General features: G+C 45.7%; 1 protein-coding gene and 1 long non-coding RNA gene across 3 annotated transcripts in view; one reads left to right on the top strand and one right to left on the bottom strand.

Moving 5' to 3' along the window:
* Dhx35 (DEAH-box helicase 35) overlaps positions 1 to 20,049 on the bottom strand; it is a 64,319-nt gene that overhangs the window by 18,082 nt on the left and 26,188 nt on the right. Inside the window, exons 8-14 of the mRNA XM_059261831.1 lie at positions 19,042 to 19,101; positions 12,103 to 12,215; positions 10,550 to 10,646; positions 8,835 to 8,993; positions 6,157 to 6,367; positions 2,583 to 2,707; positions 716 to 770 (exon numbers count right to left, since the gene is read on the bottom strand). Coding sequence (XP_059117814.1) covers positions 716 to 770; positions 2,583 to 2,707; positions 6,157 to 6,367; positions 8,835 to 8,993; positions 10,550 to 10,646; positions 12,103 to 12,215; positions 19,042 to 19,101 — 820 coding nt within the window. The remainder of the gene's footprint in view (positions 1 to 715; positions 771 to 2,582; positions 2,708 to 6,156; positions 6,368 to 8,834; positions 8,994 to 10,549; positions 10,647 to 12,102; positions 12,216 to 19,041; positions 19,102 to 20,049) is intronic.
* On the top strand, positions 3,695 to 12,767 carry LOC131909910 (uncharacterized). 2 transcript variants are annotated; one of them, XR_009378952.1, is made up of 3 exons: positions 3,695 to 4,107; positions 9,455 to 9,544; positions 12,576 to 12,767. It is a non-coding gene; the product is annotated as an uncharacterized LOC131909910 (long non-coding RNA). The 2 variants fall into 2 exon arrangements; XR_009378953.1 differs by lacking the exon at positions 12,576 to 12,767 and adding an exon at positions 10,612 to 11,081.

Below are 20,049 nucleotides of genomic sequence, written 5' to 3'. Positions count from 1 at the left end.
CCATCCACAGTTTCTGCCACACTTTATAAATTACCATATTGGCCATGAGTTACTTTTGTCTAATTTCTATTCCAACAGAGTAAATGTCACTAAAGAGATTATTCACAAGGGGAGAGCCAATCCCATTCCTAAAGACTCTAAAAATTCTAATGTGAATCCAGCTACCTATGCTGTGGACTATTAGTTAAAGATATGTTGTATTTGGTTATGCTGGAAACATTTATTTAAAGATGCAAAGTGGTGCTGCATTCTTTTATGTTACATTTGTTTAACTCTGTGTTACTTTGCCTGTCTAAAACACCTGATTGGTCTAGTAAAGAGCTGAACAGCCAATAGCTAAGCAGGACAAAGGATAGGTGGGGCTGGCAGGCAGAAAAAATAAATAGGAGGAGAAATCTGGTAAGAAAGAATGAAAGAGTGAGCAAGAGGAGAAGGAGAGGAGGATGTCAGGGGCCAGCTACCCAGCTACACAGCCATGGAGTAAGAAGCAAAGAATGGTATACAGAAATAGAGAAAGGTAAACCCCAGAGGCAAAGGTAGATGGATAATTTAAGAAAAGCTGGCTAGAAACAAGCCAAGCTAAGGCCGGGCATTCATAGAAAGAATAAGCCTCCGTGTGATTATTATAGAGCTGGGTGGTGGGCCCCCAAAAGGGTAAAAAGAACCAACAACATACCTATTATCATACAAGAGAACACATGAGAAATGGGCATACCTCCGAGAGCGTAGAGTAATTCCAAGGCTTGAACCATCGACTGTGCTGGCGGAGGCTGAAAAACACACGAAAGTCCTCCTAGATTAGTTTCTTTGACAAGGAGCTGAGAAAACGTGACCACTCTGGGTCACTCTCCCTCTATCACGCCTATCCACCCAGTCTCCACGCTGCCGGTACCTAAAACTTTGCCTCCCACCTCTGCAGCATCCTTGGTAGCGCTTTCTCCAAGACTTAACTGCTTTTCAAGCCGCCCTCCCTCACCCCCACTCCATCAGTGGAGACAGCCCCCTATTCTAAACCACCCCTTCACTACCTTAAGCTCCCTTCAGCTTTCTCCTGTACTGGGAGCTACAAATCCTGCAGCACAGGGAGAGTACTAAGTTCTACTGCCCAGGTCTTGCCAAAGACGAGCTAGTAACATGTTCAAATTGCTGAAAATACAGAGAACGTTAATACTGCAAAGTGTAGCAAGGCTCACACTGTGCCCTTCAATGGGTGCTCTGACACCTCTTTCCCTCTCTTAAAATGCTCGCTGAGAACCTTTGCATGCCAGGCATCAGTGGTCCCTTCTAGGGACTCAATTCCTAGTAAAGCAGCTAACAAGATCAGTACCTTTCCAGACTGCTCTGCCTCTCTTCTGAATTTGCAGAGCAGCAAATGTGCTTTAACTCCATTTCACAGATGAGGAAAGTACTGGTAAGAAAAGGTCATCTGAACAAGGCTTTGCAGCCCTTTGACGGCAGGGTCAGAAGCTAAACTGAGGCCTTTTTGTTGTTGTTTGCCAAAGAACAAAGTCAGCCTTTAAAAGATCTAGTGACCGACTAAATAGTCTTTACAGTGTGGGACTGATTGACTACACACAGGAGAGCCAAGGAATCACTGGGTGAAAGTCATGCAGCTTGTGAACCAAGCTTCCCTCAGCTATCACTGAATTCTTCAGAGAGGCAATGTACACACCAGCTCAGCCATCTGGAGATCTACTGTGAGAAAGTAACGGAACAGCAAGGCACCATGTTAGTGCATCCAGGTTCCTGTGGGCACACACGGTCTTGTTCTGTGTTCTCCTGCTCTGTCTCTTGCACTCACAGAAGCTCCAGGGTAATTACTTTGGATCACTACACAATACTCCACTAGTGTCATACTCTATAAAGAAGTCAATTCTTCTATAAGTCGGCAGATGACAAATACTCTCAGAAATTACTAACAAACATTAACAGACAAGTAAGCTTAAAAATTTATATGAAATATAAAGTGACCAATAAACTTTAAAAAAATCTACCATATGAGAAACAACCAAAAGAATGGATATAACATCTTTGCCACTGACCCACCATTACATCTGTGCACCCGAGAGAGAACGATGAGTGTAGTGAGAGCATCCAGGCCAGGCTGCACATGCCGCTGAGACCCTAGCAGAGCCAGGCAGCCGTGCATCAGGGGTCTACAGAAGGCCAATGACTCCACCCCTATAACCTGCCTTAGAAAACCATCATAGATACCGTGAGCCACAGGGTCCCTCCCAAAGCCTTGAGTTCCCTCAGCCTTAATACTCTACAGCTAGGCCCATTCACACCCTCTGGGTCTGATGATAGCTCACATAGGAGGAACGAACGGGCTGGAGGCCCCTTCCTTTGTCTCTCTGAGCACTGGTCAAGCTGCCCTGTGACTACTCACTCACTCATCTCTCCCCTAGAACAAAGGTCAGGAGCTACAGAGGAAGAAGAACTCTGGCTCTCCAGGCCGCCAGTTTGCCCCACACCCTGCACAGGACCAAGTGGCATATGGTGTTTCAGCTGAGGGGAAAGAAGATGATGGCATATCTTCACACCATAACCCTATGAGCTCCTCAGCCAGCAGCAGGACTTACAGACATGAAGTGGAACCTGAGGACATTGTCGATCCCTAGGGCTTTCAGCTGCAGGATGACGGGGGCCAAATTGCTGCGCTGCATCTCAGGGACAGTGGACTGAGGTAACTGGTCAAAGGCATCCTCTAAGAACAGGATCAGAAAGGGATCAAATGGGACACTCACATGTACCATATGCCAGAGTCTTCCTTTTCTGCCTTGAGCCAGAGCTCTGTGATTCTGGGACCAGGTACACAACATTATGATACAAAGTTGTTTTTACATTCTACTTCAAAAATATATTGAAAAATATACTTAAATATATACATACATACATACACACACACACACACATATATATAAATACACACTTATATTTATGTATGAAAATATACCCCAATAAAAAACAGGTTATTTTACTTCAGAATGATAATTTTCAAATGTCTTTTCATCAGTGAAATACAAAGCAGCAAGTATGTGCATAATCACTATCAGGCCCAGTTACTGTTAACTCTGCTTAGGGTAGGGTACATGAAGGAAGCAAGAACAGCACAAATAAGCAAAAAACAACATAAAAATAAATCACTAAAACTGCCACCAGAATCTGACGAAGGATCTAATTACAAAGAGCAAAAATTGTACAAATACAGCTTTTAAATCAAGGAGCCAAACGCAGCGTCACACCCAGGATCCTGTCCTTGCACATCCCACAGGAACAAAGGGAAACCTCAAACAGGAGAAAGCACCCCAAGGCAGAGAGGTAGGGGTGGAGGGAGGAAGACAGGAGTCAGTGGAGGACTTTAAGAAACCAGAACAAAGGGTGGGGAGAAGGAGGGCATGAAATCATTTCTGTGTATATCAGAAAGACCAGGGATTATACACGCCAAATCCTCCCGCCTAAGTCAACACTATACAGATGCACACCCTTCCTAAACACCAGCATCGCCCGCCCAGCCTCCATTTAGACCAGAAAGCTACAGCTAACTAGAGAGGAAATAAGCACACCAGAGTCTCCTGGAGAAACACTACTATCAACAGAACTTCAAAAGGGTTGTCTCTAAGAAAAAAGACAGCCAATATTCCGGACTGTAAACATAAACTGCCAAATGCATGGGTCTAGCTGGAAGATTCTAGATGGCAGACAACAGAAGGAAAGGAAAGTCCTTATTTATAAGAACACTGTGGATACAATACTGTTACCAGGACAACCACATTCCCCAAGTACACCACTGACCAGGGCAGAAACAAGTCATTAGCTGAGAGGCTGGCCCTACTGAGAAGATGCTGAGGGAAGCAGGTATTGATGCTCAGAGATGAAGACGTGATGGCACTCAGAAGCTACAAAGGCCCGGAGCACAGGCAATGCCCCGGGGAGTGTCAGAGGTAGGAAGGACCTGGATCAAGACCAGAAAACAGGCCCTACAAGGAGCAAATGCTCCTCCCATGAACCACTGGAGGTCAGGAAGGAGGACAGCAGCGACTGGGGGAAAGGCTCTACAGGGGCTGCTGTGAGCATCAGGAGGATCTGCTGGGCAAGGCATCAAAGGTATGAATGGAAGAAGTGGGAAACAGAGGGCATGTCTAAGAACAGAGTACAGCTGAGAACCAGTAGAATATAAGTGAGAACAGAGGAGCTGAGGAAAAGCTCGAAGATTCTGGAAAACGAAATGATCTGCACCATCTGAAAACTCAGCTAAGATCTGAAGGCTGGGCACTAACACACTGCTACTACCCCTGGCCCTTCCCAACTACACTCATGCTAAAGCAGCTACAGCTAAGGAAGGTTACTCAGTAACCTTCCACCCAAATGCACCTGCCCAGCTTTGGTCCATGTCCTATCACATGATTTCTTTGACACATGAGATGCTGGTACCCATTTCCACTTTAAAAATAATTTGAGTTGGAATTGGAGAGATGGGTCAGTGGTTAAGAGCACTGGCCGCATTTGCAAAGGACCCAGGTTCAGCTCCCTAGCACCCATGTGGTGGGACAGAATCACCTGTAATTCCAAGTCTAGGACATGCAACGCCCTCTTCTGACCTCCTCAGGTACCAGGCATACATGTGGTGCACAGACACACATTAAGGCAAAAAAACACAAACTAAAATTACACAAAACTAAAAGTAATAACTTGAGTTGTTGGGAATGGTGGCACACATCTTTAAATCCCAGCACTTGTGAGGCAAAGGTAGGGGAATCTCTGAGTCTGAGGCCAGCCTGGGCTACACAGAGAGACTCTGCCTCAAAAATAAATAAATAAAACAACTTGAGTTCCTTTAAAAGTTAAACACACAATTACTTTATCTACAACTCTGCAGTTCCTCAAAGAATAAAGGTTTTTCTGCATGTCTCAAGTCCACGCACACACTTATCCCCAGCACCACTAACCCCTAAAGCCTAAGAGAAACAGCGTAAATAATGAATGGACAGATTGTGTGCATGTACATAATGGACTGTTACTCAGTCATCCCATTCCCTCTCCCTACTGTTCTGAAACCAGTCTCTGGGGCCCTACCCCCTCCACTTGGACAGCCTGGGCTGCCAGTAAGAACGGGCTCAAACACTACATGGGCTGTGAGGCACTCCCTGCTCCCCAACTCCCAGCAGGGGAAAATGCACCCTCTCTGCTTCGATGGCCTCCTTTCCTCTACAGCCACTTATCACACCAGGGCATGTTGCTCTTTTCCTGGGTCTGCTTCTACCATCATACCATCTACAATGTAGCCACGGCACATGGCTTACTGAGCCCTAGGAGCCCAGGCCCCGATGACATGCTGGGGAAAAAGGAGGGCTAGGTGTGAAGGTCAAGGTGTAGTGATATTCTGAGTTCCACACCCCACGGAGGAAAAGAGAGAGGAGGACAGGCAGATACACATCAATGACTGTACAAGGATGATGGAAACAGGGAAGAAAGATAGATACCTGGCAGTGCTTAGCTCTCAGATTCTTAAGCAACTGCAGGTGGATACTGGATAGAGGAAGGACTAATGACTGGAAAATTCCATCTGCACACCAGGAAGACATGTGCAGAGGCGAGGGGTGGGGGTAGGGTCTCAGTACCACTCCCAGTGAAAGAGACACACAGAGAAACAGCAGCTCTGGAGCATCACAGTACCTGTGCTTCCCAGTATCAGCAGGCTGAGAGGAAAGCTCGTTAAGGGCCAGGACTGTGCCCTCAGAACCTAGCATGGCTCAGAGTGATCTGTTGTCTGTGAATGAGTCTCAGAACAACTCAGGAAAGACAAACAGGGGTGTGATGTGAGCGGCCACTGGATTCAGGAGTCTCAGGGTAAGAAGACAGCACATTAGACAGAACAGACGGGAGGAAGACAGCACTTGATGCACAAAGTCAGCTGGGGGTCTGACACGGGGCCCAACACAGGTTAAAACAGATGTGGCAGGTAGGCAGTGGTTCACTGAGCTAGCCTTGGCCAACCGGGAGTCCTAGCAAAGAAGACAAGAAGTGGTGGGGGCCCTGGGAGGGAGAGCTGGATTTTATGGTAAGTTCTGCCACAAGGGACAAATGTCTGCCCTATGATCCAAAGCCCAGGCTATGATAAGAAAATGCAAAGTTGTTAAGAAACACCATACATACCTGTATAAAGGCGGTAACACTTTCCAGAGCGGTTGCGCCCACCACGTCCTGCCCTCTGGTTGGCTGACGCCTGAGACACTGGTACCACCACCAAGCATTCAATAGCTGTCCTGGGGTTGTAGGCTCGGAGCTTCATAAAGCCACAGTCAATCACATACACAATGCCACTGATTGTGATGGAAGTTTCTGCCACATTGGTGGCCACAATCACCTACCAAGAAGAGAAAGAAAGCTAGTTGGTTCTTTCCACTTTAAATAAGCTTAAAAATCCGACAGATATTTTGATATTTCAAACATCATGATGTGAGGCAGGAGTTAAAGAACCAGGATACCGGGTGGAAATGGTCCAGTTCTACAACCACACACAGCTCCCTCAAGCTCCTGAGCCCCTCCTTCCTCATCTACATAATATGACCACCGCCTCCCCAGGGTTGTCGAGGGGAGAAGATCCAAACACAAAGAGATCAGAACCTAACATTGAGCACATGGTGAGTTCTTCATGTCTGTTTTCTCTTTCGCACAACCAGCCATCTCGTACAGCCATGTTCATCTACCTACTCACTATCTCTATGGCTCTGCATTTGACCAAGCGCTGTTGAAGGTGCTAGGAATGTTCAATGGAGGAGAGAGAGCCCTGCTCTCCAGAGTTCAAGTTCTAGTCTAGTGTGTCTACAGTGGAAGCACCTCTAACAGGCTGATAACTTCAGAGAGCAGCAGGTACCAGGGAGAAAGCACAACCCAGTAAGAGTATATGCTGTGCCACTATATGCTAAGAGCACACATTACACATTATATGTTATAATAAAGTGTCCCCTTCACATTGCTGTCTAGAGAAAACATCACTGAAAGATGAATGTGAGCTGAGGCCTACCATCATGAACTGGCCAGCCCTACAGAGACCAGAGAGAAGAGCCACAGGAAGGAGATACTGCCAACACAGCCACTGTGCAGAGCTTAGGGACAAAGGAGGCCGAGCTAGTGCAGCAGTCTCGGCTACCGCGCATACCTGCCAGCTGTCTTTGCCAGGTTTGACGCAGATGGGGACAGGTATATAAAACACACACAACTTTTTTTCAAACACTTCACATTTTATAAAATCATTTTATGAAAATCTTCCTACTTTTATATAATAGAGGGTTACAATTTTACACTTACTACAAAGCCTTCTATCTAAAAGCTGTTGCTGAGACAGGTGAGCTGGCTCAGTGGGTAAGGGAACCCTGCTGTCAAACCTGACAACCTGAGTTCAATCCCTGAGACCCACATGGTGGAAGAAAAGAATTGACTCCCATAAGTACACTCTGACCTCCGTATGTGCCATGGCACATATATGCCTGGTCCCACCCCACATAAATAAATGTAATAAAAATTTTAATTACATGTTCTACAGCTAGGAACTCTTGAGACCAGAAGCTAAGTAACTTAGGGCAAGGCACACAGCAACTCAAGATTAAAACCTGGCCTGTAGATTGGCTGACCACAGTTTGTGTGTGACTGGGCAGGTTCAGACTATTCCATGCCAAATGGTCTGAAGCTGGGAGTGGGTCCTCAGACCCAGACCATCCCTCACCTACTTCACCGGCCATATACTCCACATCTAGGAAGGAGAAAGGAGAGGAGGAGGGGCAGAAATCAAGCTCCTGGTTCCTCCCATCTAGTGCTTCTTGCTACCACACCCATCCTCAACCTAATTTCAAAGCTAGATATTTAAGTGACTTAAACTTGACTCTAAAAGCAAACTGGATTAGGAACCACTGCTAGTAACTTTATCTAGTTCTGACTGACCACAATCCACCACTGACGGTCTCTGAGGCTAAGGCAATAACGTGTCAAGAAAAATATTAGGCAGACAAAGAAAAGCTACAAGAAGTGAGCTGCTCTGGTAATTACTGTCCAAGTGGCCTTTCTCAGGGCAGGTTTGGAAATCCTCACAGCACACTACCTACTATGCATTTTTAGATCTACTGTATAGAAACACGGATCTCAGGTTTGAAAGAAAAGTCCTGCTTAGCAAAGTTCACTTTGATTAAAAAAATAAAACAGGTGAAGGGATAGAGAAATGGCTCAGCAGTTAGGAGTACTAACTGCTCTTCCAAAGGACCTGGGTTCAATTCCCAGCACTCATGTGGCAGCTCACAACTGTCTGCACCTCCAAGATCTGACACTCTCACACACAGAGACATACATGCAGGCCAAACACCAATGCACATAAAGTGAAAATAAATACATTATAAAAATAAAACACGGTCTGGGAGATGGCTCAGAGGGCAAAGTGCTGGCTGGGCAAGTGTGGGGCCCTGAGTCCCCAGAACCCACACAAAGCCAGGTAGGGTAGCATGCGTCTGTAATCCCAGAACTCACACAGTGAGAGGAGGCAGAGAGAGAAGAACCCCAGCATCTGTGGGCCTCCTAGCCTGGCAGACGCAGTAGCAAGCAGCAGAGACTGTCTCCATCAAGGCTGTCCTCTGACCTCAACATATGCACTGTGGCATATGCCCACGCTTACGCACATGAATACTCTCACACACACACACACACACACACACACACACACACACACACACACACGAGCACACATTAATACAAACACATACCAAAAACAACTTTGTGGTACACGACAAAGGGGAGCCAATGTGATTACAATGGCTGCAAACACCACTGGTCAGTAGGAGTCTCACCTTTCTGACGCTGTGTGACACCCTCTCAAACACCTTCATCTGCTCAAAAGAAGGCAGTCCTGCATACATGGGGAGAACCCGGAGGTGTTTCTTCATCCCCGTGCGAGCCAGAGCCCGTGCCTGCTCGATCAGCATGGATACAACGGTTTCTACTTCTTCCTAAACACAGAACCAGAAGCCAGAGAAGCTGTTCACGCCATCACACTGAAAGAACAAACGCTGACACATGGGCTTTAACTCTGGTCACTGCAGCAACCGCAGTGCTGCCATGTCCCACTCAGGACGGCAGCCAATCAAACGCTACCAAATAACAGTATCAAAGGCGAGAAACTGTAACTGTACAATTAATCGGTAAAACTAAACCTTCTGGAGTTAAGAGATGAGTTCCCATAAATAAACAATGAGGAAGTGGAGAGACGGCTCAGTGGTAAAGTGTGTACTGCTCTTGCAGAGGACCCGAGTTCAGTTCCCATCGCCCACGTGACTCAGGCAGCTTACTCTGCCTGTGACTCCAGCTCCAGGGTATCCCAACCCCTCTTCAGGCCTCCACACAGGCATCTGCACTCACTGCACATAGATCTACACAAATACATAATTCTTAAATGACTATTTTTACACAGCTTTTATGGACCGAGGCAAACAGCATTCCAAGTGGACGGACATGCTGAGCATTCTGTGCATGTGGACAAGCTGCAGCCTATGACGTCATGGTAAGCTTTCCTAAGAGAAGATTACTAACTATGGGAAAGTTTGGCAGTGGAAAAGGCTGCAGCTGGACGTAGTTCTGAGAAGAGCTATAACCATAAGAGAGTATTCTGGCTCATTCAGTTGTTTTCCACTATGTGGCCACTGGCCACTGCACAATGAGCTGGAAAGATGTCCAAATTAAAGGACCCACTCCTAACGTCAGGCCACTTAGGAAAGGGTACCCAACTTTTTGACCACAGGTTGGGATTGAAACATGCACAAAGTACAATGTACCTAGTGCAATATCCAACACTGGCAAACAAAACAGCCCATTTGATGTAAAACCTAATTTATTCTGAAATCACTGTAATACATTTAAAATATGGGGACAGGAGAGATGGTTCAGAGGTTAAGAGTATTCGCTGCTCTTTTTAGAGGACCTGGGTTCAGTTCCCACCACAGGCATAACCACCTGTAACTCCAGTTCCAATTGATCTGACACCCTCTTGTGTCCTCCATGGGCACATGCACTCACATGGTGATACACAAAGGCTCACACACATACACAAAAAATAAAATTAAAATAAAAAATGCAATTAACCCTCTATGGACAGAATAGGGAGGAGTTAATGACCCTCTGACAATCTAGATGGTAGACAATGACATCAAACCAACAATTTTTTATGCAATTTAGCAACTACAAAATGCAATTAAACATGACACAAGGGACTGGAGAGATGGCTCAGTAATTAAAAGCACTGACTACTCTTCCAGAGGACCTATGCTTAATTCCTAGCACCCACATGGCAGCTCACAATCATCTGTAACTCCAATTCCAGGCTACCTGACACTGTTTTCTGATCTCCTCAGGCACCAAGCATGCAGGCAAAACAGCCACACATACTTAAAAAAGAAAAAAAAAAAAAAAAAAGAAAGAGAGGAAAAGAAACAAATGGCTAAGAACAGAGCTCTATGTTAATTCTGGTATTGCTCTAACATGTCTATGCAGAGGGACTGGGTGGAGTTACCTGACCAGTAAGAAAGGCTAGTATATCTCCATCTCCCTCTGTCTGGTGAATTTTCACCACAGTGTCCACAGTTGCCTTGATATAATCTGGAACAGGACTGGAAAAAATACATGAGGAAAAAGATCATCACTGGAACAAGCTCATTAATCACAGATCCAATTACACTAATAACCTGGCAGCAAAACCTCATCAGAGTTAGTTTGGGCCAGCCCAGCAGGTAATTAGCATATGGATAAGTAAAATAAATGTGCACTCCTTTTTTTCAAATGCAGTAATCAAGAACTGATGGTGTATCTCAATGGTACAGCACTTGCCTAACATCTGTAAGGTCCTAGGTTCAATTCCCAGCACAAGAAAGAAAAAAAAATGACATTAAATGCAGCACTTCTGTACATAATTACATGTAAACAATGGTTTTCAGCTATATTTGCTAAGAAATAAAGACTATTCTGGAAGACAGAAAGTTCTGGAAGCATCACTGCTGAATTCAGTCTTGACTCTCCTGTACAAATTTATATGTATCTGTAGCCATCAGCTCAGCTGGAGAGATTAACGCAGTAAGAGGCTAGTAGGAGGCACATGCACATTATTTATCTTCAGCTTGCAAAGATGCCAAGGGCTTCAGCCCCTGCAGAACTCCATTGTCTTGGCTAGGGTATTCTATTCTGTGATGAAACATCATGACAAAAAGCAAGTTGGGGAGGAATCATGGAAGGAAGTCAGGAAAGGAACTCAAAACAGGGCAGGATCCTGGAGGCAGGAGCTGATGCAGAGGCCATGGAGGAGTGCTGCTTGCTAACTTCTCCTCATGGCTTGCTCAGCCCACTTTCTTACAGAACCTAGGACCACCAGCCCAGGGGTGGCCTCACCCACAATGGGCTGGGTCCCCTCCCATCAATCACTAATTAAGAAACCACCGTACAGCCCGAGCTTAGGGAGGCATTTTCTCTACTGAGGCTCCCCACTCTCTGATAACTCTAGCTTGTGTCAAACTGACAAAAACCAGCCAGCACAGCAAACCCATCATCTCCTGGCCAGGAACTATGGGTTGAGTGAAGGGAAATGGCAGACACTCCCTCCAGCTTGAAGGACTCAAAGATAAAGTTTACAACTCTCTGGATTTATCAGGCACCAGAAGAGGCCTAGTAACTAGGTACAGCAATTAGGATGGCCCCTTTCTTACTAGGGACATCTCCCAAAAGTGTAGGCCTTCTTGTAAGGACGTAGACAACAAAAGACGGGACTCGGCAGTGCTTCCTTACTGACGGCACCCTGGAAACCCCCAGTTCAGAAAACTGCCAAACTACCTCCCATCAGCCTACTATGGCTTTACTCTCTCCAGCTGAGCTGATGGCCACAGATGCATGTAAATTTGCACAGGCGAGTCAAGACTAAATTCAGCAGTGATGCTGGTCCAGCTTCCAGAACATTCTATGGATAACAGGCGCTGCACCATACCCCTCTCCACACCGCAGGCAGATGGCATTCTCTAATATTCTGCATGATAGGCGAGGTCCCATATCATCATCATCAAGAATCAAGCATTACCAAACCTTTGAAGGTAAAAGATATCCACTGGAAATGTCCGCCCTTCCACTGTAAGAGTCACACAGGTATCCCTGGCTGGGTCACTGGTTTCATTCTGGTTAAAGAAATCTCGAAATTTCTGAAAATAAATAAATACATAAAGATTACCCACATTTATCTCAAAAAAAAAAAAAAGAAAAAAGAAAAGAAAAAAGGATGGTTCATAGTAACCCACAGAAATAAAATATAAAACCGGCAGAGGTATGTGAGACAGTAGAATTAGACATATACAATGAAAATTACACTCGGAGGAATAGCTTATTTTATTTTAGAGACAGGATCCCATGTAGCCTAACTAGCCTCAAACTCACTACACAGCTGAGGCTGGCCTTGAACTCCTGATCCTCCTGCCTCCACTTCTTGAGTGCTGGGATTATGTATGTGCTATCACACCACACAAAGTGATTTTCTAAATTTACAATTTTCTTTTCTTTTACAGATCCACCAAGCAATCTCCCCAGGAACCAGCTTCAGTCTGTTGACACAGGGTCTTGAGACTCAGCTCAGACAGACCTAAAATGTAGCCCAGGCTAGACTCAAACTCAGGATCATCCTGCCTCTGCCTCCTGGATGCTGGAATTACAGGCCTATGCCACCACATTCAGTGAAATTTACTTTTCTCTTACTGAAACTGAAGGGAAATTTTCTTTTTTTCTTTTAATTATTTCTTTTATTTTAAAAAAATGTTTTATTCATTTTACATACCAACCACAGATCCCTCTCTCATCCCTCCTCCTGTTCCCCCCACCCCTCATCCTCTTCTCCAAAAGGGTAAGTTCTCCCATGGGGGGACAGCAAAGCAGGGAAATTTTCAATGACAGATTCTAAAGGTTTGATTACAAATAAGGGTTAAAATTCAATGACTCCAAGCTGCCACCCTCTGTGTTTTATTTAGCTGACAATCAGGTGTGACTCAGTTTGGTACAGGTTAAACCAGGCTGGTGGACAGCTCTAATCTGGAGAGCACATATCTGATAGCACAAGGTTGTCGATTCCTAAAGGGTTCCCTCTTGATGGTAGGTGTGTCTCTGATATGTAGTTACTGTAACTTCCCACCTTACTGTAATGTCAGGCCATCTGAGAGCATCAACAGTGTCTTCTCCAATCGTGTGCACATGCATGCTGACACAGGACAGGACAGGACAGAACCACTTCTTAATCAATGAAGGAACTGCCTCGCAGTGGAGATCTTGGGCCTGAATCACTATGACTATGAGAAAGAGGCTGGGACAGAACTGTACAGAACCAGCCAGGGCCAGGTTTAAACATTTCAGGCAGCTCAGAGACAGCAAAGGGGGACACAAGCAACATGGTCAAGACTGTCGCCAACACCCAGTGTCAGCTGAGCCGGGGGCCAAGGACGGACTGGATAGCCTTGAGGAAAAAGAGTGGAGATCCAAGACCCCGAGGACGGAGTGAGTGAGGAGGCAGGAAGAGTGGGGACAGCAGGGCCCAGGGCTGCAGGAGGAGGACTTTAAGAAGGGCTTGCTGGACACAGATACCACCAGGACTCGCAGAACAGTGAGAGAGGTGAAGCTGTGACAACCATACTGGATGGTATGGATGACTGGTCTCCAGATGTTGGAAGTGCTGACCCAGAGCTACTCCTTAAAGAACACTCCCCACATATTGAGAGACACAGAGTCTGTCTCGAGTTTTATCCGGTATCTTCATGAGGAATGTACAGAGAAAACCCAAAAACTCAGGCTAGAGAGAAGGCTCAGTGGTTAAGAGCTGCTCTTCCAGAGGACCCAGATTCAATTCCCAGTACCCACATGGTGGCCCCCAACTGCCTAAAACTCCAGTTACAGGAAGTTTGATGCCCCTTCCTGACCTCCATGGGTACACAGATAGATATATATAGATATATATAGATATATATAGATATATATAGATATATATATACAATATATATATACATATATACACATATGTGTGTGTGTGTGTGTGTGTGTGTGGGTATATACCAGACAAAATCCCCATACACATAAAATAAACAGTAATAATAAATTGTTTTCCTAAAAGGTCAATAACCTATTTCTCCAGAATACATGAATCCTGAGGCAGAATCAAGGAGACATGAAGTGAAGCAAGCCCCTCACCTGGAAAAATCTGAGTACGGTTCAAGAGGTGGGGCCACAATGACATGAGCAGAGAGTAGAAATGGAACAAGATGGAGAGGAAGGGGGACAGTCTGTGAGAGAAAATGGAAATAATGTGGACCTCTGCTGGGCCATCGGCCAGCTCACTCCAGCTTCCTGTCCTGGAGCTGCTCCCACCTGGCCTACACTAGAGAGCTCCCAGCACCCATGTCCATGCCCTCCCTAATCCCCACCCAAGTCAACAAGACTGATCTATGCAAACCAGTCCAATGTGAGAATCTGACCTCAGAGGACTCAGGATCCTTCACCAGGACTCATCAAAGAGAGAAATTAATTTCTCTACAAGTAATTAGACCTCTGACAAAACAACTGGAAAGGTCTGCAAGCCTTGAGTCTGTCAAGTGGACAGGCTCAAGTAGAATGCGATACAAAGGTAAAGGAACACTCTGCCGTCACACCTGCTGTGTGTGTAACTGCTCACCTAATCAAGCTTCTACAAACAGGACAACTCAACCGATCAAGGCAACTATCTGATCAGCCTCCAGCCTCTCAGCCACTTCCCTGCTGCAGACATTGGTGTCCTGTCTACAGGCTGGGCCACCCACCCAAGCGAAACCACAGCAGGTGGCCTGTCAGCAGTATTACACATCTGGGCAGTTGACATTAAGTTTGTCACCTATAGACATAGCAACTTGGGCCAGAAGATGAGTCTAGGGCATCCTTGGGCCTCCAGATCCAAATGCTAGGTAAGCCACACCTTGCCCTTGCTCACTTCCATGAAGTGGTCCTCTCTCCAGGACTCTTCAGCCCACTAACATCCTCTTCCTCTCACTTAAGAATACACACCCACGGCCGGGCGGTGGTGGCGCACGCCTTTAATCCCAGCACTCGGGAGGCAGAGCCAGGCGGATCTCTGTGAGTTCGAGGCCAGCCTGGGCTACCAAGTGAGTTCCAGGACAGGCGCAAAGCTACACAGAGAAACCCTGTCTCGAAAAACAAACAAACAAACAAACAAACAAAAAAAAGAATACACACCCACATGGAGCCACATCTACCCACAGCAGGCCCTAAGCCAGGAGACCCCATACCTGGCTGTCTCCCTTCAATGCTCCCCTCGGGGATGTTCGGGGAGGAAGAAAAAGAGGAATAAATAGCCTACAGCTGACCCTGGGCCCGGGTGAGTAGTGCTAAGTTCCAGCATGCCCTACACAGAACACACCATGCAATGACTAATCTGGACTCCGCCTTCCAACTCACAAAAGATTTCAGGAGAGGGCGGCAGTGGCGCATGCCTTTAATCCCAGCACTCGGAGGCAGAGCCAGGCAGATCTCTGTGAGTTCGAGGCCAGCCTGATCTACAGAGTGAGATCCAGGACAGGCACCAAAACTATACAGAGAAACCCTGTGTCAAGGAAAAAAAAAAAAAAAGATTTCAGGAAATTATCTACATCACCTACTACAGACAGAACTGAATGAGGCAATGTTTTCTAGTCTCTATGCCATACTAAGAGCCAATCTGTACCTAAGGTTCAGGGAACACTGTGGAAGAGGGAGAGGATTGTGGGAGCCCGTTTTCGGGTTCCTTGTGGCTTTACCCAGCAGGTCAGCATAGAGGATGATTAGGACCACGGGCCTGAGTGCAGGTGTCTGAGATGGTCTGCACTTGGCTGTGCTGGGGGAGGAGGTCTTTTGCTCCACCCCTTGGCGGCTCTATAAATACCCTGGGGCAGAGACAGTCGGGGCGTTGAAAAAGGTTCCAGGCCCTCTCGAGGCTATCCTTTATTTTCTATCTGTTTATCTCCACAATATTCTCCGCAATAAATCCTTCTATCTAATATTTCCTGCTGCTCACACTCAAGAAAACTCTGGGGAGCTGTGGGGTTGGTGGGTAAACGCCCCACAGAGGATCAGGGAGTTTTCTGTGAGACAGAAGCTACACCTACAGTCTCACCAACATGAATGCCTAACAAGGACAACAGCGGACATGCTAACATGGACAGGGAAAGACCGAGAGGCTTCAACTCTACACAATGAACTACAGGCAACTGAAGAATACCGAGAGAAAGACAAATAAGTCTTCTCTAGGGAAAAGCACACCAACTGATTTTCTAATCCAAAGGGTCAGTCCTGAAAACAAACATACAAGAAATAATATACAGACTAAGCAGGTTATATTTAGAAATATATGTGCATATTCACAGATGCATGTAACAATTAACAAAGGTCATGAATTTGGAAGAGAGAAAGGAGGATATATGGGAGGGTTAAGAGAAAGAAAAGGGAAGGGGGAAATGGTGTAAGTATATTATAGTATCAAAAAGAAAAGAAAAAAGGACAATGCAAGGTAGCAAGTAGTTCATAGTTACCAATTAGCAATGAGCCCACGGGGGTGGGAGGTGATGACTTGGACATTATACTTTTCACCACAACTAAGCCTGTTTAGGTCAATTTTTCAGTTTATAATTTTTAAGAGAGAAAGAAGGAAGAAAAAGATAATAGAGATCTGTACAATTGGCCCACAAAGGAGAGAACCAGGGCGGGTCAGACTCCTCCTGTAATGGTTCCCTTGACACAGTCTACAGTCACCTGGGAAGAAAGAGACTCAATGAGTGACAGTCTAGATCAGGTCAGCCTGTGGACATGTCTGTCACGAGGGGAGGGAGTGTCTTGGTTATGTTAACTGATGTGAGAAGACTCAAGCCCACCATGAGCAGCACCATTCTAACTGTACTATAAGTGGAAAAAAGGTAGGGCCAGCAAGATGGCTCACAGGTTAAGAGCACTGGCTTACGTGAGTTAAGAGGACCAGGGTTCAATTCCCAGCACCCATATGGCAGCTCACAACCAACTGCTACTCCACTCCCAGGGATCCGATGCCCTCTCCTGGCTTCCAAGGGCACTGAACACACATGATGCAGACATACATGCAGGCAAAACACCCATCTGCATAAAAGCAAATGTTTTTTCATTAATAAGTGTTTAAAAGAGTAAGGAAAAGATGAGCTGAAGTGAGCATATGTGCATTTATTTCTCCCTGAGAACTAAAATAAACACTTTCATTCCTAGCTGTTGTTTGTCAAGATATGTTATCACAGCATCAGAAATGCAATTACAGCACCTCCAGAGGACATTCCAGCAGACATCACAGTGACAGAGATGACAAGGAGCAGTTCAAACCCAGAGGTGATCATGGGCAGCCAAGAGCTCCAACAGCTTGTCAACAAGCTAGCCTGGGTACACAGGCAGACACCTTTTACCAAGTGAGTCTGCATTCTTCCACTCATAGGGAGACAGAGGAACAAGCCAGGGGCCAGCCCTCACATCTCAGCTGTGATACAGAGCTCCTGGCTGGCATTTCCATAACTATTCCCTATGTCTCTACACAACACAAGAATGATCTTCCTGAGTCCCAAATATGAGCAAGTCACTGCCCTACTTACTACACTGTGTAAGGCAAGAGGGTAAAATCATGAGTAAGACAGAGTCCCAATCTTCAAGGATTCAAGCAATTCCTGAACATGCATCTAAAATCAGTGCACCTGAAACACACACAAAGCAGTACAAGAGGACAGAAGCAGCAGGGGTGAGGCCTTAGGGGAAAGCCTCTCTGAGGTGGTGAGGTTTTCCTGGACCAGAGTAAGATGCTGGCAGAGCCATAGGGATGTCTGGAAGAAAAACTGACTGGAAGAACCCTCCCTCATCCCAAGGAGAAGCCTGGTTCTCTCAGAAGAATAGAAGGGGCCAGTGCGGCTGGTACACAAAGAACACTAGACAGAGGAGAAAGGAGATGAAGTCAGGACAGTAGCTGAGGATGGAGCACCCCTGAGGATGGAGTACCCACGGATGGGACACCCTGAAGATGGGGCATGCCTGGGGATGGAGTACCCCTGAAAATGGAGCACCTGAGAATGGAGCACCCCTGAGAATGGGGCACCCCTGATAATGGGACACCCTGAGGATGTTATCTCAAACCCTGCTAAAATGTGACCTCCTTAGTGACAAGTTCCTAAACTAAAAAGCAGCCTTCTAGGTTACCTTAACACACTGACACCTATTTATGCACCTCCTTCTCTGGACTCGGAGGATATATGGATCACCTGTAGTTAGCAGGGGCCTTAGCATACAGACTATATAAACAGCAAGCGGCCAAAAGAATGAGATAAATTGAACTGTGTTCTTCAAATAAAATACTAGTCATCAAGAGAGTAAATCAGCCATATAAAAACACAGGACCAAAGAGATGACTTGGTTGGTAAAGATGCCTACTGCCAAGCCTGATAATCTTGATCCCTGGGACCCACATGGTGGAAGGTCAGAACTGATTCCTCCAAGCTGTTCCAACCTCCACCATGGCATGTTTGCCCCCCACCACACATACAAAAAAATTAAAAAATCTTTTAATTAAAAAAGAAAAAAGAACCACTTAACATGAAAACTACTACATTACAGGAAAAACTTCCAATTGCATCAAAAACATTAAAATAAGAGTGTAATTTTCATAAATAAATTCAAGAAATATAGCCTCACACTGAAAAGTAACTAAAAAAAAACCTGCCTGTGTCAGGAGGAGGACAGCAGAGACAGAGACAAGGCAAGTGGGTAGTCATCAGCTCTCTTGGTTAATTACAGGCTAATTTCTACTCACAATTGAGAAGGAGCATCGTGTGGCATCCAGGGCACCAGATGGCCCCCAAATGAGGCAGGTCACTCTGCCAAAGACATGCTTTGGCTGGAGGTTTGTTCCTAAGGATGTCTGACAATTCCACTGTTTACACAGAAGAGGGAGAAGAGAGATGCCCTTACCTCTGCGTCCAGAGTGGCTGAGGCCACAATCAAGCGAAGATCCCCTCGTTTTTTCTGAATCTGAAAAAGAAGGCATCAGGAAACAATGGTGACAGTGGAACAGTGTACAATTCCTAGCCAGACTCGGTGACCCAGGCCTGCAAATTCCAGCAAGCAGGAGACCAGGGAAGGAGGGTCACTCACAAGTTTAAGACAGCAAGACCCTGTCTCCAAACAAAGAGGAGGCACATCAGTGAGACAAGAATGCTACAAACAACTGGCTGCTAATCTCACTGTGAGGTAGACCATTCTCCTGATTTTGAAAATATACAAAATTTTCTCAGTTATGACCTAATAAAAATTTTATACAAAATATAAAGGGAATTTAAAACTTTAACCATAACCCTACCCCACTGTCTAACTCTAACCCTAAATTTAAGGATTGAATTTGAAATTATTAAAAATAAACACTTTCCCTTACATGTGGGTTCTGGGGTAGTGTAAATGTATATATTCAAAGTCAGAAGTATGAAAGAGTACATTAAAATCAAGAAATAACAAATTGTGACACCAAGATAACAATATGGGCATTAATGGTTATTCAAAGAAAGTGGTCACTGGGCACAGTTCAGCTGCCATACTCAGGAGCGGCTGTGTGAGGCTCCTCAACACTGGCAAAGCCTGCACAGAACTGCCCTCGATCACACTATCCCCAGGTGGGGATAACCGAGTGGGAAAACTCCTCATTCGTATCAGAAAGTCGGATCATCAGCCCAGATAAAACAACAACGGCAAAAGCAGTAAGGTATTCCCAGTCATGTACCACTTCAGGGCTACACAAAGACACAAGGCTGAGGGGGTGGCGAGTGTCTGATCCTAAACCACCTTCCCTCACCCCACTGTGGACAGACACAGTCCCAGAGAACATCCTTTTCTCATCTGCACAAAGGTAAACGTATGGCATCATCTTAAGATCTGTGCTGCCTTATTTAAGCCTCACGACAAATTACAATGTCCAGCAAGTCTGCC

The sequence above is a fragment of the Peromyscus eremicus genome, chromosome 4 (genome assembly GCF_949786415.1).
Source record: "Peromyscus eremicus chromosome 4, PerEre_H2_v1, whole genome shotgun sequence".
NCBI lineage: Eukaryota > Metazoa > Chordata > Mammalia > Rodentia > Cricetidae > Peromyscus > Peromyscus eremicus.
This window is presented reverse-complemented; position numbering and strand designations above follow the sequence as displayed.